The sequence below is a fragment of the Canis lupus genome, chromosome 1, assembly GCF_011100685.1.
Source record: "Canis lupus familiaris isolate Mischka breed German Shepherd chromosome 1, alternate assembly UU_Cfam_GSD_1.0, whole genome shotgun sequence".
Classification (NCBI taxonomy): domain Eukaryota; kingdom Metazoa; phylum Chordata; class Mammalia; order Carnivora; family Canidae; genus Canis; species Canis lupus.
Window position 1 is genome coordinate 111,573,629 of NC_049222.1, and position 20,937 is coordinate 111,594,565.

At 43.9% G+C, this 20,937-nt stretch overlaps 1 protein-coding gene across 3 annotated transcripts; it reads left to right on the forward strand.

Moving 5' to 3' along the window:
• Positions 1 to 778: 778 nt before the first annotated feature.
• Positions 779 to 20,855, forward strand: ZNF229 (zinc finger protein 229). 3 transcript variants are annotated; one of them, XM_038528635.1, is made up of 4 exons: positions 7,261 to 7,980; positions 8,157 to 8,215; positions 15,150 to 15,276; positions 16,881 to 20,855. In XM_038528635.1, exons 1-4 carry the CDS (start codon positions 7,947 to 7,949, stop codon positions 19,100 to 19,102), a joined length of 2,442 nt encoding a protein of 813 aa, XP_038384563.1. In that variant the 5' UTR covers positions 7,261 to 7,946; the 3' UTR covers positions 19,103 to 20,855. The 3 variants fall into 3 exon arrangements, with proteins under 3 accessions (XP_038384564.1, XP_038384565.1, XP_038384563.1); XM_038528636.1 differs by lacking the exons at positions 7,261 to 7,980; positions 8,157 to 8,215 and adding an exon at positions 779 to 817; XM_038528637.1 differs by lacking the exons at positions 7,261 to 7,980; positions 8,157 to 8,215 and adding an exon at positions 802 to 817 and having other exon boundaries at positions 15,150 to 15,272.
• Positions 20,856 to 20,937: the final 82 nt, after the last annotated feature.

The window sequence follows — 20,937 nt, forward strand, 5'->3', positions numbered from 1 at the left end:
ACACACTGAGATCGGAAGTCTAACTTCATCGGTGGACAAGGTGGTGACAGATATAAAACTAAAGAATCCTCAGCAACCACTTAAAATGAATTTATTATTTAGTGACTTAGAGAGCTACCCATGATACATGAAGTGGGAGAAAAAAAATTCTAAATATTATGATGCCAATATTGTGGGGACAAAATTTTTTAAATATACATTTACTCAAGGAGGAAATCTGGAAATACACAAGCCAAGATATTAATGATGCTTGTTTCTAGGTGCTCGGATTACAGAGGACTTTTAGTTATCTTACGTTCCCCCTTGCTTTTTCTGAACATTCTTTTCTTTTTTTTCCTTTTATTATATTTTTCTTATCAGTGATCATGCGGTGCTTTTGAAATTAAATTATATATAATATATATTTCATATATATAAAATTTACACCAAAACATCAATTCTTTATATCCCCTGGTGATGGGAATATGGATTTGTTTGTTGAAGCGTGTTGTCAGATTTTCTACAACCTGAACATGTTAGCAGCGAGTAGTAACTGTTTTTTAAGGAAAGAGAAAAAAAGGTGTAGTTAGTTATGCTCCAAAGCTGAGCGCCAGAACACCACACGTCCTCCCGCAGGCCAAAGTACAGCTGCTGCGCCTCCGCCTTTCACCTGCGCCTAGGGCGAGGCTCCAGGTGTACGCTCCTTTACGCCACCCTCTGGATTCTAAATAAGACCGGGCGTGGCGCAGAGGATTCTGGGAAATGTAGTCCGGGTCCACCCAAGCTGCCCACTTCCGCTTCCGGCCACCGCAGCGCTGCCATAATTTCTTCTGCGATGGTGAGTAGGTTATGGGACGTGGGGGCTTCTTGGAGGTCTTCGTTCTGGCCGCAGGGGCGGGGGCCGGGGTCTCTAGGATCTGCGGGGGAGAGGCGAGTGGCGGAGGTCAGAACCAGGGGATTTCGACAGCTCCACGCGGCGAGGGAGAGGCGTGAGGAGGTGGATGCGCTGGGCATCCCGGGTTGGGATGGGGGGCGGGGCTCGGGCCGGCAGCGCCGGGCGCCCCCAGGCTTGGAAGGAGCAGTTCGAAGTCCGCAGCGGTGGCTTCGAGAAGGGCTTCGCTCGGTTTGGGAGACTCCGGTCCAGGCAGTCTCGGATTAAATCTGCCATTATTTCACGGTAGCCGCACACCCACTTCTGTAGGAAGTCTGTATCAGACTTTTCTGTGAAGTTCTTTCCATGAAGAGCTGCAGAAGTTTTTCACCTTCTGTATGTGTTCCCTTGAGAATTATTAAGCGCCGTACAAGTTTTAAGCGATTATTTTGCTCATGTAGTGGTCCTAGGTCTCTTTGTTGCAGCTCCCGAGGCACATGGGTTGAATTCCACTTCGTCACACAACATATGAGAGTCACCGCTCTCAATTCAAATATTTTTTTAAGTAGTAGACCTTTAATCCATATGGCATGAATTTTTGTGTATTTTTTTAAAGATTTTATTTATTTATTCATGAGAGACAGAGAGATAGAGGCAGAGGGAGAAACTGTCCATGCAGGGAGCCGGACGTGGGACTCGATTCCGGGTCTCCAGGTTCACGCCCTGGAACCGAAGGCGGCGCTAAACCGCTGCACCACCGGGGCTGCCCTTGTGTATGATTTAAGGAGGGGTGCACAAGAATTTTCCAGTTGTTCCAACTCCATACGTTGAAAAGACTCCTCTCATTGACCTATTTGTCCATTGTTGCCAATACCACTATTTCTTTTTTTTTTTTTTTTTTTTTTTTTATGATAGTCACAGAGAGAGAGAGAGGCAGAGACACAGGCAGAGGGAGAAGCAGGCTCCATGCACCGGGAGCCCGAGGTGGGATTCGATCCCGGGTCTCCAGGATCGCGCCCTGGGCCAAAGGCAAGGCGCTAAACCGCTGCGCCACCTGGGGTTCCCAATACCACTATTTCTTGATTACTGTAGCTTTAGAATAAATGTTAGAAGGAATGAGTCCAAATTTTGTCCAGATTTTTCCTTCATTGAGTATCAGGATTGTTTTCGTTATTCTAGGTGTTTTTTCATTTCAATGTAAATTTTAGTATCAGCACGTCAAATTTTGCAAAAAGATTGAGATTTTGATCGAGATTGCATCGGAGAGAACAGATAACCTAAAGGCCTTAATTGCATGAACATGGTATATTTGTAGGTATATATTTAGGCATTTAAAAAATGTTTGAAGGGCAGCCCGGGTGGCTCAGCGGTTTAGCGCCGCCTTCGGCCCAGGGCGTGATCCTGGAGACCTGCGATCGAGTCCCCACGTTGGGCTCCCTGCATGGTGTCTGCTTCTCCCTCTGCCTGTGTCTTTGCCTCTCTCCTCTCTGTGTTTCTCATGAGTAAATAAATACAATCTTTAAAAAAAATAAAAATAAAAAATGTTTAAACATACACCAGGTGCATAATGATTCAACAGTTCTGTACATTGTTCAGTGCTCATCAAGATATGTGTATTCTCATTCCACTCACCTCCTCCATGGTTTGTTCTCTGTGTTTAAGAGTCTGGCTTTTTATCTCTTTTTTTTCTTTGTTCATTTGTGTTTTTTCTTAAATTCTACATATAAGGGAAATAATATCATATTTGTCTTTCTCTGATTCATTTCACTTAACATTATACCCTCTAGGTCTATCCATGTTGCAAATGACAAGATTTCACCTTTTGTATGGCTGAGTAATATTCCATCATATATACAAATACCACATCCTTTTTAGCCATCCATCTGTGGATGGACACTTGGGTTGCTTCCATAAATTTGCTGTTGTACATAATGCAATAAACACAAAGGTGTGTATCTGTTCAAATTAGTGTTTTTTATTTCTTTGGGTAAAAACCCAGTAGTGGGATTATTGGATCATATGGTATTTCTATTTTTAATTTTTTGAGGCACCTCCAGACTACTTTCCACAGTGGCTGCACCAATCTATATTACCAGGATTCCTTTGTCTCCGCATCTTCACAGACACTTGTTACTTCTTGTCTTTTTTATTCTAGTCTTCCTGACAGGTGTAAGGTGATATCTCATTGTGGTTTCAATTTGCATTTTCCTGATGAGCATTTTTTTCATGTATCTGTTGGCTATCTAATTGTCTTCTGGAAGCTACAGTGAATGCAGGCTTGTAGATGAGGCCTACAGCAGGAATGGCATGGCCTGTCTGTCTGAGCCCCATAGGGATGGAGGTCCCCTTCTTGGTAGTAGGAGTGGATTACAGGAAGGCTAGATTACATTCAACTGGTGCTCAGAGATTTCTCCCTGTTGTGTGTTGGGATTGTGAAAAATCATGTTCTCTCCTGCCTCTTTTTTATTTCATGGTCTTGCCTTCTTGGGACTGTTCCTTTCTCAGAACTGCATAGAAGAGAAAGGAATAGCCCTTGGTCTCTTGACATTAGAGCTCCAAGTAAGTAGAATTTTGATTTCTTACTGTTTTATGGCAATGCCAGCTCTTTTCCCAGACAAGACTCTCCTTTCTGGACCTTACTTTTCATACCACGGTCTTGACAAATCCCATACAAGCCCCTCAGCCATGGCTGCCTCCCCACCCCCTACTACCCCAAAATGATTTTTTTCTAAATTTGGGGCAATTTCCTGATGTCTTGATTTAGTGTACTGTCTCCCTGGCTTGTAGTATTGGTTCATTTAGTCAGTAAATCACTCAGGCTTACACTGCTTCAGGACTGTGCTAGGTGGAGGGAAGAAATAATTACAGTAACTATAATGGTGTGTATTAATTAAGTCCTTATTGTTTGCCAGTTAGGCTAAGGGCTTTCATTGCTGTATCCCTAGTACCTAGATAGTGCTTGGCATAGGGTAACCTGTCAAATACTATTTAATTTGCTCAGCAACTTTGTGAGGTAGATACTGTTAGTCCCATGTTACAGATGAGAATGCTGAGGTGTTCTAACTGGGAGTCAGGGCCTTTGCACCTGCACCTTCCCTCTGTACTCTTCCTATCCCAGATCTTTGCATGGCTGATTTATTTTCATTCAGGCCTTGGAGACCGTCCTCGACAACCTGATTAATGTTGTCCCTCCCACACCTGCCACCTGTGTTCTGTCCCAGAGAACTTATGTTCTGGTTAGTAAACAAGAATCTGTTATGTTGGTCTTACTTTCTTCATTGCCCTTTTTGTCCTCAGAAATCACCTTATTTGTAGATTTGTTTACTCACCAGAATGCAAGCACTGTAAGAAGAAGTATCTTGTCCATCTTATTTGCTCCAGTGTCTGCAGTGTTTGTTATAGTCCCTGAGGTGAGATGCTGAATGTGTCTTTGTGCCTGTATTCCTAGGTTAGTGCTAGGATGAATGAATAACAGCAGTGATAGAGGTTGGCTAAGGATTTTGTGTGCCACGTAGTAGGCTATGAGCTTTATTCAAATAGGTATCCATGTGTATATGTGTGAAAAAGACAATTCTTTCAACTCTGAGTAAGAAGTACTGTTTTCACTTGACAGCAGAAAGAACAGACTCATTCAAAGATTTGTCTCTCTTCTAGTGTTAACACAGCTACAAAGCAGCTGAGCCAGAACTTACACCCAGGCCGTTTGACAGCTCCAGTATTGAGAGTCAAGACCTGCAACGTCCCAACCCTGCCTCTCGTTTTACTCTCTGGATTAAAGCGCCATAATTTGCCTGTTTTCCTTAAACTTTAATTCCAGACTCATATTTGATTTCCTTTCACCTGCGTGTAGTTATTCATCTATTCCTGTTATTTCTACCTTTGTAATGTCTCTTATTCCCATTACCCCTTTGTCCCACTGTCTGCTTCACCAATTATATTGGTCATCCTCTTTCTTTCCCCAGTGTGAGCTCCATATGGCAAAGGAGTGTATCTTTCTTTAAACCTAAGCACCTGACACATAGTAGAATGTCAGGGAATGTGTTCCCAGCTAGAATGTAGCTGCTCAAGCGCGGTCCTTGCCTGCCCTGATCACCACTGTGTCCCAACAGATCCAGCATGGTCCTTAGCACATAACTGACGAAGCGAACGCATGGCAGAAGAAAACCATTCTGCTCCATTGCTGGCATCAAAGAACCCAGGATCCAAGTATCAGCAGGCTGAGTTCACTTCAGTCCCAGTTTCCTATTTAAATATGTATTGGGTACCTATGTTGTGCGCGGAGCAGACTAAAATCCCAGCCATTGCATTCTCGCGGACACAGGAAGATAGTAAAAAAGAAAAACAGTAGGTTAGGTGATAAATTTCATGGGAAAAATGAAGCAGGGAAGATGCTTTGGGAGGGCTAGAAGAGGGGTTTGCAGTAGTAAGAAGGATAATTAGGGATGAATTCAGGGAAAAGGTGATGATATCACTGGAAAGGTGGTGAGTAAGGACCCAAAGAAAGTGAAGGGTCTGTGATACTGGGGAAAGGGAACATCAGTGAAGGCCCTGAGGCAGGCACAGTCCTGGAGCGTCCAGAGGAGCTGAATTTAAATGGCATTGGTCTGAAGGACAATGTTAGAGATCTGACCCCTGCTCTTTGTCCTCCACCTCGGAGGTTAGTAGGTGGCCCAGTGTTCCACGTTTGCTTCAGACAGCAGTCCCTTGTGCAGGGCAGTGCACAAACTGGGAGACGGGGAGGTGCTTGCCATAGTGGACTACGTAGAGGTCTGAGGGCAAAGTGGAGATGTGAGTTCAGGAAATATCTTATAGTGGGCACCCCAAAGGTATGTATCTCTCTGAACCTGCCCTGTGGCTTGGGTCTCAGGAGAAAGCAGATCAGGGAAAGAAGGGAAAGGAGGGAACTCACCGTCAGTGTATTTATATTACCTACTGACTGGCTCTGAGCTGGTTCCAAGAGTTCTGTTTGTCTCTGTGCTTCACATCCCATTGATAGAATTTGTAAAATGTGTCCCATGTGCCAGGCCCATGCAAAATGGAGAACATGAATAAAGAGAAGGGCCCATTCCCTTGATGATTTAGAGATATCTCTCTCTCTCTGTTTTTAAAGACTCATTTATTTCAAAGGGAGAGAGGGTGAGAGCGCATGAGTGCAAACAAGGGGTGAGAGGCAGAGGCAGAGAGAATCCTGAAGCAGACTCCCTGCTGAGTGCAGAGCCTAACACAGGGCTTGATCCCAAGACCCTGACTGAGATCATGACTGGAGTTGAAATCAAGAGTTGGCTGCTTAATCATCTGAATCACCCAGGCACCCTGATGATTTATTTATTTAAAAAAAATTTTTTTTTACGATTTTATTTATTTATTCATGAGAGACACAGAGAGAGACACACAGAAAGGCAGAGACACAGGCAGAAGAAGAAGCAGGTTCCATACGGGGAGCCCGATGCAGGACTCGATCCTGGGACTCCAGGATCACGCCCCAGGCCGAAGGCAAGTGCTGAACCTACTGAGCACCCAGGGATCCCCCACCCCGATGATTTAGAGATCTTAACAGGGCAGCTGTGTTAAAGGTTGCAAGCCAGTAACCTAAAGTGGTTCAGGGTCTCAGAGTGACTAATTCAACTTGGTGGTGGCAGGAGAAGGATTCACTTAGAAAAGGAGTTCTTGAACTCTAGTCCATGGGCATAATGCAGGGGTGTTCATGAACTTGAGAGGGAAATATACACAAGTTGAGTGAAAATTAGCATTTCTTTTAATTATGAAGGCAGGTGACAAACTATAAAAGTATCATCAGAACCCATGGCTCTGTTATCCATGTAAATCATAGATATTTTTATATTATAGTTGGTACAGATGTTTTAAAATATTACTTGCTCATTACTATTTTGAAAATACAGTAGTTAATAAATTCTTAATATTTAATGTGTAAAAAAAAGCACATCCCTGGTGTTTTATTATTTTTTTAATGTTGTATTCCAGTGTAATTAGGCTTTAAAATAATCCTGTGTTTTTTTTTTTTTTTTTTTTTAAGATTTTATTTATTCATGAGAGACACAGAGTGAGAGAGAGGCAGAGACACAGGCAGAGGGAGAAGCAGGCTCCATGCAGGGAGCCTGATGCAGGACTTGATCCCAGGACTCCAGGATCACGTCCTGGGCCAGAGGTGGTGCTAAACCGCTGAGCCACCCAGGGATCCCCTGTTTGTTTTTTAATGCACTTACAATGTTACTCTGAGTAAGAGTCTGTGAGTATCATGCCAAAGGAGGCTATGGAACAGAAAAGATTACAAACCCTGAGTTAGAAGGCCATTGCTAACCTGTGTCTTAATTTACAGAATCTTTGAGGACAGATATTTTTTTTTAAGTTTATGTATGTATGTATGTATGTATGTATATGTATGTATGTATGTAATCTCTACATCAAACATGGGGCTTGTACTCATGACCCTGAGATCAGAGTACCATGCTCTTCTGACTGAGCCAGCCAGTACCCCCAGGACAGGGATTTTTAATCATTTTTATTTCCTCAGTGCCCACAGTATCACCTTAGTAAAGCTTTCACACTCTAGATTCTCCTTCACAGAACACAGGACTAATGTGTTGGTAGCATCTCCACCCTTCTGTACGGCTCTGTGTCTCACTGTGACTCTACTGCTGCTAGGCCTTCCCAGTGGAAACTTCTCAGACTGTCCACAGCCATCTGCAGTGTTCTTGGCTCTGTGGACTGTGAGTCCTTCTGGAGCAGGGATGATGCATACAGCGACTCAGTAAGCGTCCACTGAATGAGTGATATCCAAAAGGTGTGCATCCAGAAGGGAGACCCAGAGCTCTGGGGTCCAGAAGAAAGGACTAGATCAAGTCAAGTTCCCCTCTTGAGCCCAGAGGTCCCTGGAGCATGGGAACGAACCAGGCTTGGAACGTGAAGGTGGAGACAGGTCCTCCCTTTGGATCCTAGCTAGCCATCTGACACTCCCTTGTCAGAGCTTTGAGAACCTCAAGAATACAGAAGGCCCAGATCTTCTCTTCTAGCTTAAGAAGATCAGAGGAGAACTGATTAAAAATTACTGCCACCCTGGGAAAACCTAGAAGGGACCATGGAGACTTGGACCTTGAGGCCCGGGGAGAGAGGTGAGAGCTCAGGAGGGGAGTGTGGTGGGAGAGTTGGAACCAGGTGTGGAGAGAGGAAAAGTGAGGCGGAGGAGAAGAATCCAGCATGTGAAGCAGCAGACATTGCTAGGGTCCTGGTAGATGGTCCGTGAGCCCAGGCAGGGGCCACCCCTTCTCATGGCTTCCTTCTCCTGCAGCTGTCCACTCTCAAGCCTCAGCCCTTTCTCAGGATGGGGAGGACAAGACCCAGTTTCAGGTGGGTTGAGATCTCTTTTCTCTCCAGAAATGACACATGAGGAGTCAGAGCGTAAAAATATCCCCCTCCCTTGGGAGAAGAGATGAGAAAACAGTGTATTGAGCAAGTAATGGCATTGCTCATTGCATTTATGCACAAAGTAGCTATGTGAGAGAGATGGTAGAAAGGAAGAAACGAGTGAGGAATCCTGGGCTTGAACCCTGGTCAGTATGGCTATAATTTGCCATTCCGCACCTTGTTCTCCTGCCAATCAATAATCATTTCATCTAAAGGCCTGAGCCTAAATCATACAGAGAGGTGATGCTCAAATAATGAATCTTTCTCTGCCTGAGCTTTTCTCCTCCCTGGGACGTTTTCTCTGACTTCTTTACAGAGGTCATATTCTCCAGGTAATACACCCTACTAGTACCCCATAAACAAAGTTAAAAGAGAACATACTAGGGTCACCTGGGTGGCTCAGTGGTTCAGCGTTTCTGCCTTGGGCTCAGGTTGTGATCCCAGGGTCTTAGGATCAGTCCCCTACAGGGAGCCTGCTTCTCCCCTGCCTATGTCTCTGCTTCTCTCTGTGTGTCTCACGAATAAATAAATAAAATATTTTTTAAAAAGATCGTATTAGGGGAAAAAATGTCATCTATGACAAAATTATAATCTTTGTTTTTGAAAGAGAGGTTCAAATACTCAAGCATTCTTAGGAAGGAAGAAAAGAAACACAAATGGCCTATAGTTATATGAAAAATGATCAACCTCTATCAGTCAAGGTAGTACAGATTGAAACAAGGTACGATTCTTTTTTTTTTTTTTTTTTTTTAGCAAAGATTTGAAAGATCAGAGCTCAGTGTGAGCCGAATGGAGAAACGGGTATATTGCACAAAATTGCAAAAGACATTTTTAGCCTTTAGTTCCACATATGTTTGCTCCAGTATCCCCCAGTCTACAGGTTCATTCCAAATCAGAGCAAGTGTTTGCAGAATAATCATTGCAGTGTTGTTCATAACAGCAAAGGAAGAAAAAAAAAATGTAGCAGAGTGGACTCCATATCCATCCTTTGGGTTGATGTTAGATTATTATAGTTTCATTTGTTATCTTGTCTAGATTTTGTGCTGCATCTAGTGAGATAAAGTGGATGAAGCTATTAGGATGTAGAAAGATATGCGCGTGCATGCTCTCTTCTCTCCATCTCATACACACCCACACACAGTACATACCTGCATATGTGTTAACATTTTTTTTAATCAAAAGAAAAAAATCAAAGCAATTGTAAAATTTTAGCTGCCTATTTTTTTTCAGCACATGAGAGATTCTTTTATAAAGCTTTCTTTTTTATGGAAAAACATTATGGAAGAATTTGGAAACTTAGTCACTTTTTTTCAATATAATTTTAAATATGATTGGTGAACTTGCTCTGAGAGCTGAAAATACAGTTAATTACTGTCATTACCTTCTTTTTTTTTTTTTTTGTTTTAAAGATTTTATTTATTTATTCATGAGAGAGGCAGGGACACAGGCAGTGGGAGAAGCAGGCTCCCTGCGGGGAACTCAGTGCAGGACTCCATCCCAGGAACCTGGGATCATGCCCTGAGCCAAAGACAGATACTCAATCATTGAGCCACCCAAGTGCCCCCGTCATTACCTTCTGATTTGTCAGCATGGATCCCCACAGTGGACTTGTCTCAGTTGTGTATATAGAAGTCGTCTACCACCTGTCCTTTTTACCCGTTTCTTCATTCCTGGCTTCATTTTGATTTATCTGTTGGTGTGCTTAATGTCATTCCCCAATTTGCATTTCCCAGAGAAAACTTGTAGATGCCGTACCCACTGAGCATTCCCATGCTGAGAAATGTCTGTTGCCTTTATGCCCAAATGGCAAATTGCCTGAGCTGAAAATTCATCATTCATACCTTGAGAACTGGTCTTCAGTCTTGTGCTGGCCTTTTTTCTCATGGCCTCTCCATTCATCTCCTGGTGAGCAGAGTTTATTCTGGGTTCTTAGTTCCTTCAGCAGTTTTTTTCCAGAAAGGTCTGTTGTGTTTATACTTGACAGCGTCTTGGCTGAGTGTCATTTTCAAGGTCATACCTTAACTATCCTTGCTCTGCAGTCTTTTGGCATTAATTCTTTTTCTGCCTGGATGTTACTATTATGACTATTACTGTTAGTAATAGTTACTATTATTTTATTCATTTGGTCCTACTGGAACTCCTGTTATTAAAGGTATAAATTCTGGATCTGCCTTCCCTATCCTTTAATTTTTAATCTCCTCTTTGGTTTCCATCATATTCCAGGAGGCTCTCCTTTCCACTGCTTGTGCTTCAGTGATGCTCATTCTGTTGGTTAGCTCATCTCTTGAGCTTTCATTTTCCCATAATCATAGCAGTGATTTTTTTTTTTTTTTTTTTACATTTCTAAGAATTCTGATTAAATCTGAGGGGGGCAAGATTTTCCCCCAAGGCTTTATCAGTACTAAACATTTTTGCTAATCTTATAGAGGAGGGGGTATGGCTAAGACCTTCCATGTCTTTTGCAGTTCCTCACACAGTAGGTACTGATGAGCATCTTCCCTATGTTTGCTGTAATTGTATTTTCTCATCTGCAAATTCCTTATGAAATGCTTTTGCCCATTTTTCATTAATGAAAGGTGCTCTTTCAAGAGTAGGGTTGTTAACTTGCCCATCAAAAGTGTTACAGTTAATTTCTCTCAATCTTGACTTTGTGAGTGGTGAGTTGACCATGTGGAAGTGTAACATTTTCACAGTTAAATGATTTGTTAGTTCCCTTTTGAAAATGTGGTTTCATGTCCAGCTGCCAAAGGCTTTACCCATTCTAAGCCTAACCGTAAAGGCACCTAAATAGTTTTTATTTAAAAATGTTTTAGGGGGGGATCCCTGGGTGGCGCAGCGGTTTGGCGCCTGCCTTTGGCCCAGGGCGCAATCCTGGAGACCCGGGATTGAATTCCACATCGGGCTCCCGGTGCATGGAGCCTGCTTCTCCCTCTGCCTGTGTCTCTGGCTCTCTCTCTCTCTCTGTGACTATCATAAATAAATAAAAATTAAAAAAAAATGTTTTAGGGGTCAGGGCACCTGGGTGGCTCAGTTGGTTAAGCATCTGCCTTCAGCTCGGGTCATGATCCTGGGGTCCTGGGATCGAGCTCCATGTCAGGCTCCCTACTCAGCAGAGGAGTCTGCTTCTCCCTTTCCTTCTGCCCCTGCTCATGTGTACTCTCTCTGTTTCTCAAATAAATAAATAAAATCTTAAAAAATATATGTGAATTTAAAAAAATGTTTTAGGGGCACCTGGCTGGCTCAGTGGTTGAGTGTCTCCCTTTGGCTCAGGTCATGATCCCAGGGTCCTGGGATTAAGTCCCACATTGGGCTCCCTGCAGGGAGCCTGCTTCTCCCTCTGTCTATGTCTCTGCCTCTCTCTGTGTCTCTCATGAATTAATAAAATCTTTTTTAAGAAATTAAAAAAATAAAAATGTTTTAATCTCTAATATGGCTGTTTTTGTAAGTGGTGTAAGGTTGACATTTATTTGTTGTTGTTTTTTTTTTTGACATTTATTTGTTTTTAAGATTTTATTTATTTATTTATTCATGAGAGACACAGAGAGAGAGAGGAGAAGCAGAGACACAGGCAGAGGGCAAAGCAAGCTCCATGCAGGGAGCCTGATGTGGGACTTGATCCTGGGACTCCAGGATCATGCCCTGGGCTGAAGACAGCACTAAACCGCTGAGCCACCTGGGCTGCCCAAGGTTGACATTTAATTTCATTTTCTTCAAGATGGATAGCCAATCATGACAGTGCCATTTATTATATTTATCATTTATTTGCAAGTCAAGAAGTACTACTTTTATCATTTATACATTTTTGAACATATTTATGCATATATATATATGTATATTTAGTAGTATGTTATGTATACAGAGGAAGAGAAAGAACAGTTGATTTAGCTTTCCTCTGATGGGACCGTTCCTGCATTCTGTACTCTGGTCCACTGAGTTACTTGTACGTCTTTGTATTGTTTTACTATTCATATTGAACATATGCTTTTGAAGTTCAGGAGTTGCTATTCTTCCTTTTTCTATTCATTCAACATTTGTCAGACACTTACTATGGGCCAAACATTGTTCTAAGTAAGCCCTGGTGATGTATCAGGGAGCAACACGGCTAATACCCCCGCTTTCATGGGGCTGGCATTCTAGAAGGTACCAGACAGTTTAGAAACAAGATCGTCACTCTCAAGTGTCTTGAGCAACGTAGGCAGGGTGAATTGAGAGAAGATTTCTTCAGTCATCCAAGCAAAGGATGGTGATGAGTTGGATTAGAGAGGTGGAAGTAATGATGAGGAGAAACAGATTTGAAGTATACTTTGGAATAATAATTGGCAGAGTTTGTTGTTGTTATTTTTTTTTTAATGAATTAGATGTAAGGAATAAGGAAAAGGAAAGAAGGGTGCCTTTAAGGTAGATGGTACTTGTGTTTACCCACACCAGGGAGATTAGAAGAGAACTATTTGGGAGGAAAGACTCACTTCAGATTGGGCTGTTTCTGCTTCACGATACCTTTCAGACATCCAGGTGGTAGTTGAGTAGGCAGGGCTGAGTGTAGAAGGCAGAGCTGGATATAGATTCGGGAGTTAGTGGCAGGTCCACATCTGTTTAAGTAATTGTCCGACTGGCTGCCTCTGGCCCAAGCTTTCTCCCCATCGTTATGCTGCCTCTAGTCTTGGGGTTGATCTGGGATTCTGCTCAGAAATGTACTCTGTCGGTGCCACTCCTCCAGAATGGGGAGGTCGGTTCCTTTGGTTTGGCCCTTCTGATCTCGTTGGGGCGGCAGGATAGCAGAGTGGTTTCAGCATGGTTAGCCAGGCTGCCCGACTTCAGTCCTGATTCACCACGACTTATTAGGTATATGGTCTTCGACAAATAACATTCGCTTTCTGAGACCGCAGTTTGCTCATCAGTGGAGGGGAGATAGTGCTAGCAGCTACCTTGTGAGTAGTTACTGATAACAGCAGATGAGAACATTCCCGATACTCCAGAAAGTTCTCACTTTCCATGAGTTCTGAGACGATTGAGATCAATCATGTAAAAATGCTTAGGCTAGAGCCTGCTTTACAGTCATTTTTCTATAAGTAGACGGTATTAATGTCATCTGCTTTATAGACTCATTTCTGGTCCCCTGGTGACACACATCTTGGCCTTTACAGGACTGCTGTTAAAGTACAGTGGCTCTGCAACTAGGTTCTGTGTGTTCAGCTTGAACTAAACCTCTATCTCTAACCAGCTGTGTAACTGTGGCTGGGTTACTTCACCTCTTGGTTCATGCAGGAGTCCCTGAGACCACCCCCATGTTCAGGGATTTGCCAGGACCCAGGGGCTCAGTTGTTGTTTTATTCATGGCTAAGACTTGTTAGAGCAGCACACCTGGTTGTACCTGGCCTCCTCCAGACCTCACCCCATATACCTTTTCCCTTTGCTGATCTTGCTTGGTTTTTGTTTTGGGGGGTTTTTTGTTGTTGTTTTTTAAAGTTGTAGCTGTGAGTGTGATTATGTACTGAAGTCCTGTGAGTCCTTCTCGTGAATCGTAGAACTTGGAAGTGAGCTTGGGGACCACCAGCACAAGCCCCATGGAAGCAGGGCTATTTTCTTCCTTATCTCTTTAATTCCTGTGTCTAATACTGTCTTATAGGTACTGAATATTTATGGAATGAGTAATATGTTAGACAAGCATGCATTAAACCTTACTATAGCTACTTCAACTTCTTAAAACCGTATCCATGAATTTGGCGAAAAAGTTAAGTATGTATAGAATCACAGCTCAACTTGTACCTTGTAATACCTTGTTACAGCTGTTCCAGGGACAGGCCAGAGGTAAAGTATAACTCTGAAAGCCCTCACATGCACTTGTCTCCCTCTAAGAAGGCATGCCACAGTCTAAGTGAAGACAGTGAAGCTATCACAATATAGTCGATCATCATGTTTCAGGATTTACAACTGCTGTCCATTGTTTTCCTCAGTGGACCAGAGCAATCTGCTTAAAAACCTTGGGCCACAGTTCATAACCGAGGATGACACAGTGTGATTTGAAACTCCGCAGTTTGAGATGCTGCTTTAGAGGCCTCATCTGGTTGTGGACATGGTTACATAAACATATCCATTGGTCACTTCTGTTAAGTGATAACATGGAAGCCCATAAAAGGCGTGTGTGTGTGTGTGTGTGTGTGTGTGTGTACACACGTACGAGTGTCTGTAGGGGGCTGCAGGCTAGGGCCACAAAGAGCAGGATTCGCCGAGCTGCTGATGGAAGGGTGAGTGGCTGGTTGGTGAAGAACAGTCACTCTGGCAGAGAGGGTGATTTTGGGGTATGTGCAGACATGCTCACTCCTTTTTTTCTTTTTTTTTTAATTTTTATTTATTTATGATAGTCACAGAGAGAGAGAGAGAGAGGCAGAGACACAGGCAGAGGGAGAAGCAGGCTCCATGAACCGGGAGCCCGACGTGGGACTCGATCCCGGGTCTCCAGGATCGCACCCTGGGCCAAAGGCAGGCACCAAACCGCTGCGCCACCCAGGGATCCCTCACTCCTAACGTTAGGCTGTGTGGGAGCAGTTATTTCAGAGGAAAAATTGGTATTTTACCACTTGGAGTCAAATTGTGAGATGGACAGACCATGTGATTGAAGCATTGCAGTTTGATGGAATTGCCCTCAGCAGTGCTCACACTGAGCAGAGAGTCGTGTTCCTTGCTTTCTTTGCTCGTTGGGTAACCATGGATACCATTGGTTGGTTAGAATTGACATTATTGGCATCAGACATCAACAAAACTTAATTTGACCTGCCAGACTGAGCAACTGCCTGCTTTCTTGCCTACTTTCCTTAGTGACTCTGAGTTTACCTTTCACCTGGTGGGTGTTTGTGTTTCACGGTGTTCCATGTTTTAGGAGCCATTGACCTTCAAGGACGTGGCCGTGGTCTTCACTGAGGAGGAGCTGAAGCTGCTGGACCCTACCCAGAGGAAGCTGTACCGAGATGTGATGCTGGAGAACTTCAGGAACCTGCTCTCTGTGGGTAAGGGGATTGTCTGGGTAATGGACGCTTACCTTGATTGGAGTGTTCTTGTTCCCTGGGGAGAGGGCGTTTTTGGTCTTTGCATACAGATTCAGTCCTCCCTTTTTTATTTTTATTTTTATTATTATTTTTTTTTCCTTTTTTAAAAAGAACAACCAGTTATAAAGAAGTTTCACTTGGCCAATCTTGAGTCCTTTCTGTGTCCTGCAAAGGCTTGAATGTTTTGGGATTTGGGCTACATTTTCTGACTATTTTTTGCATCTCAAGAATGTGCTTAATTAAGCCTTTTATTTTAGAGCAACGACCTTCCAAACCTGGTAAGATACCCACTTTGAAAAAAGGCAGAAAGACTTAGGTAACAGAGAGAGAAAGTCCCAGAGATGCACACCCAGGTGAGAGAGAACCTTGGAACTTGGAGTCCTGAACAGGCAGGGAGGGAGGGAACTTGTCATGTAAAGGCCCCTTCTGACCCTTAATCCAACCTGTAGAAACTACATACTATTATAGATGATTGTTCTACGATTTCATTTTTGCTACTCAGTTCCGACCTTCTCACAATTCCTCATGCTTTTCAGACAAGGACATACCCAGAGTGATCAAGGGGTACCTGGACTTGCCTCCCTCTGATAAGAACAGCCACGCAGTGTAAGACAAGCCAGTTAACTCCTCTATCCTACTTATACCCATTTAACCCCTTTAACCTGTATATCCTACAAGTGCTCAGTTATAAAAAGATACATGTGATTTCAGCCCCTGAAGGTAAAAGTCACACCCATTAAGAACTTCAAAAAGCAGGGACAGATTTTTTTTTTTTTTAACTTATCTGGAACTACATAGTAAACATGACAATCTGAAGACTTGCAGTCAGTAACAGGGATATGTTGGGTATTTTTATGCCTCTGTATGCTGTATCATGTGGATTCCTACCAGATATGCTCCCAGAAGACTGGGACACAGCTGGTACACTTTGGAGGATTTGCTGCTTCGTTCGTACCCCTGGGTTCAGCTCCTACATGCCCAGAATTAGAGTCATGCTGGGAGAGAGCACTAAGTGTGGCTCTAAAACCCAACTTCTGTGTTCGACACCTCGCCTACCCCTACCTCACAGCATGGCAGGGTGACTGCACCAGGTTACTCATCCTCTCTGTGCCTTGGGTCCCTCATCCGTAAAGCAGAAATGGTAAGGATCCTTATCTCCATGTTATTCTGAGGGTGAAAGGAGTTAATGGGTGTATATCATCAGCATCTAGGGAGTATTATGATAATGTTAGATATTATTATTTATAATTAGCAACAATGGCAGTAACTGGAGAGGTGAATTTTCTCAGCAGAAATCTGTTCTGAATTTCTTTCTCTCTTGGCAAGTAGATGATGAGATGTAGTTTGTTATAGTAGGGATCATACTCACATTTAGCTTCAAAACTTGTTAACAAGAACCTTGTCTTTTTTTCAGACACAAAAGAAGTGCCCTGGTAGTGATGATACATACAGGTGATTTTGCTCTAGGCTGATTACCAGTCTGAGCCTGAAAACCTGACTTGGCTTGAGATCCCTGAGCCAGTCTTGTATTTGTTCTCATCTCTGAATTGTCTTTCACCCCATAGGAGACAAGAATGAAAAAGTCCTGGAGTATATTCAAGAAAGAGAATTAAAGTGCCTTTCCTACAGAGAGCTCTCCTACTGGAAAATCTGGAAACAGGTGGCTGGTGAATTAACTGGGAGTCAGGACCATAGAGTAAATCTTCAAGGGAAAAGTTCCCAGTTCTCAGAAGACGCTTCTCCCTTCCAAGGGTGGCCAGGAATACCCACTCGGGGTTCACCAATGGATAGTTTTGTGGCCAGTCTTCAGGGACCCGTTGGTTCAGAAAATCAAGAATTTCCATCCTGGAAAGGTGTAAGCCTGGTATCTGTTCAAGATTCTTGGATGAAAGCCTTTGTGAATGAGCCATGGAACACTGGAGAAAGGTGTAAGAAACTCGACAGGCAAGATACAGTATGTAAACATGAGGGGGACAGTTACAGCTTCCACTGGATATCGCCTTGTTGCAATGACCATGGATTACCTGAAAGAGAGAGACCCTGTAATTGCGATCAGTGTGTTAAAAAGTCGATTCTTCATCGCCCCGACTCCCAAGAGGATGACTGGAAAAGACACGAATGTGGAAATGGCTTCAGGGGAGATTCACACTTTCCCACTCATCCAAGAGGGCCCTCGAGAGAGAAACCCCATAAATATGAGTTTGGTCCAGGCCTAAGGCCTACTGCCCGTCTGGAGAGACCTCAAAGGACTCCCTCAGGTGAGAAACCCCCTATAAGTAAGGAGTGCGGTCGGGGCCGAAGGCTGAACCCACGAGGGCCCAGCCGGCCCCGGGCCCCTGCAGGGGAGATGCCCTACCGGTGTGAGGCCTGTGGGAAGGGCTTCCGGTACCAGTCGATTCTCCTCATTCATCAAGGGGTCCACACGGGAAAGAAGCCTTACACGTGCGAGGAGTGTGGGAAGGCGTTTGGTCGCAGCTCCAACCTGCTGGTCCATCAGCGGGTCCACACTGGTGAGAAGCCGTATAAGTGCGGCGAGTGCGGGAAGGGCTTCAGCTATAGCTCAGTGCTGCAGGTGCACCAGCGGCTGCACACAGGGGAGAAGCCCTACACGTGTGGTGAGTGTGGCAAAGGGTTCTACGCCAAGTCTGCGCTCCACAAGCACCAGCATGTGCACCCAGGGGGCAAGCCCTACAGCTGCATCCAGTGCGGGAAGGGCTTCACCTGCAGCTCGCACCTCAGCAGCCACCAGAAGTCGCACACAGGACAGAAGCCCTACCAGTGTGACAAGTGCGACAAAGGTTTCAGTTACAACTCGTACCTCCAGGCACACCAGCGAGTTCACACTGGCCAGCGCCTCTTTGAATGCGACGTATGTGGGAAGACTTTCAGTTACAGCTCAGGGCTTCTCCGGCACCAGAGGCTGCACACAGGAGAGAAGCCCTACAAGTGCGAGTGCGGGAAGGGCTTCGGCCGCAGCTCGGACCTTCACGTCCACCAGCGGGTCCACACCGGGGAGAAACCCTATAAGTGCATTGAGTGTGGGAAGGGCTTCCGGCGGAATTCAGACCTTCATAGTCACCAGAGGGTCCACACGGGAGAGAGACCCTTCGTGTGCGATGTGTGTGGGAAGGGCTTTATTTATAGCTCTGACCTCCTTATCCATCAGAGGACCCACACGGGAGAGAAGCCCTACAAATGTGCCGAGTGTGGCAAAGGCTTCAGTTACAGCTCGGGGCTTCTCATCCACCAGAGGGTCCACACTGGCGAGAAACCTTACAAATGTGAAGCGTGTGGGAAGGGGTTCAGGTGTACCTCAAGTCTCTACAAGCATCAGCGGATTCACACGGGAAAGAAGCCCTATACGTGCGACCAGTGTGGCAAGGGATTCAGTTACGGCTCGAATCTTCGCACCCACCAGAGATTGCACACGGGAGAGAAACCCTACACGTGTTACGAATGTGGCAAGGGCTTCAGATATGGCTCCGGCCTCCTCAGCCACAAGAGAGTGCACACCGGAGAGAAGCCATATAGATGCGACGTGTGTGGGAAGGGCTATAGCCAGAGTTCACACCTTCAAGGTCACCAGCGGGTCCACACTGGCGAGAAGCCCTACAAATGTGAGGAGTGTGGGAAGGGCTTTGGTCGAAGCTCCTGTCTTCATGTCCACCAAAGAGTCCACACTGGTGAGAAGCCCTACAGATGCGGGGAGTGTGGGAAGGGCTTCAGTTACAGCTCAGGCCTGCGAAATCATCAGCGAGTGCACATAAGTGAGAAACCTGACAAGTAGGCATGCGTTGAGATGGAACCTGAACTTATTCACCTGGCTGCCAGCGCAGGAGGAAGACTTTGTGAACATGATGTGTGGGGTTGGCTGCAGTGGAGGCTGACCTGGTCACCATGGCCTGGTCTGCAGAGGAACAGAAGACCCAGAAGTTTGAGAGATGGGAAGGGAAGACCCAGAAGTTTGAGAGATGGGAAGGGAAGACCCAGAAGTTTGAGAAATGGGAAGAGCACTTGAGTTTCACACTTCCATCTCCAGAGTCTGTCGCTGGGCAGACTGTCCTCAAAGAAGTATGACAGGGACCTCAGTAAAAATCATCACTCTCATTAGAGTCGGCCCAGGAGGGAGTTTTTATAAATAATACGAGTGAGAATGGATCAAGGGCAGGTTTTGGACATGGATTCCTTGTGGAGAAAGGGGAGGAATACCTACAAATGGGACAAATGTAGGAAAAGGTGGTCACTTTAGTAAAACCAATATTGTGTGTACTTTTTAGATTGGTTTTACAAAAATTGAAAGATGATTTTTGCCATTGGTTGAGGGAGGCCAGTTGCTTTTAGAAGACCAGCAACAGTTAGAGGGAGGGTCCCTCTCTTGGCAGGTCTGGATGATGTGTCTCCATCACGTTTTTTTATATCACGTTGTGGTGGATATGTTTTATCCCCTAGAGATAAACTGCTGTCTTGGAGAGGTTGTACTGAACTGCAGGGCCATTTCGTTTTATCAGGTTGTTTTGTGTAAAATAGGCTCTCTGCCCAGCATGAAGCCCATCATGGGGCTTGAACTCACGATCCTGAGATCAAAACCTGAACCAAGATCATGAGTCAAATGCCCAACTGACTGAGCCACCCAGATGCCCCTCATTTTATCAGCTTTTAAAAACAAACAAACAAAAAAGCTGATTGGCATTGCATTGAATTTACAGGTTAATTTGTTTTATTGCTATCATGAGTATAATACTTCTGCCCTATTTCATTTTATAGTGTTTTTAAACAGGTGAGACAAAATACTAGAGCATTTGAAAAAATCAGAAATACCATTTTAACTTGTCAGAATAGCTGTGGTAAAATAGTCACCACAGAATTTATTGATAGGAGTGAAAAAAAAGTCTTTAGAAGGAATTTGTCAGTGTCTCAAGTTTAATTTGTATAGTCTTTGAAGTGGCAATAAGTATGTAGTAATTGATACTTGGGAGATAATTGCACATGTGGAAAAAGATGTATGCATATGGCTGAGTTTCTTAGCGTTTTCTTACTATAGAAAAAAAGATGTTAATACTCCAAGTGTAATAAGTTAAGGCACATGTAAATGAGTGAAAATCACTTAAAATGCTCAAGTACACCTACGTTGACATTGAAGATTGCCCATAAACTATTTTGTGAGCCAGGAAAGTTGTAGAATAATTTTAGTATGACCCTATTTTGTTAATAGTTTTTTGTGTGTGTATGTTTATTGAGAGAGAAAGAAAAAAATTTATGAAAGGTTAGTATGATATCTCTATCATACTATGCCTATCTCTAGTAAGTGGGATGCAGGATGTGTAATATATTCGTGTACTTTTATGTGTTTCACTTTTTAACAAAGTATATATCAATTTTATAACAATAGTAAAGCTATTTTTTAAAAAATTAATCGGATGGAACGGTGCCTTATGGTCAAAGATCCATGTCATAACCTCTATAATTTTGTTGTTGCCTTTTCTTTCTACTGTTTACTTAGCACCTACTGCCAAATATATGGTATGCAATGAACTGAGAAATTTGTGACAGATACTTTCAGAGGCTGCATAATTTTTGTTGGCATGGTCAGAAATGAGGGTGGTCTGGATACTTGGGAGGAGC

Coding starts and splice junctions, on each gene's coding strand:
- ZNF229 (XM_038528635.1), top strand. CDS start 7,947: ATGGAGACTTGGACCTTGAGGCCCGGGGAGAGAG. Junction 8,216..15,149: donor AGGACAAGACCCAGTTTCAG/GTGGGTTGAGAT, acceptor TCCATGTTTTAG/GAGCCATTGACCTTCAAGGA. Junction 15,277..16,880: donor CAGGAACCTGCTCTCTGTGG/GTAAGGGGATTG, acceptor TTCACCCCATAG/GAGACAAGAATGAAAAAGTC.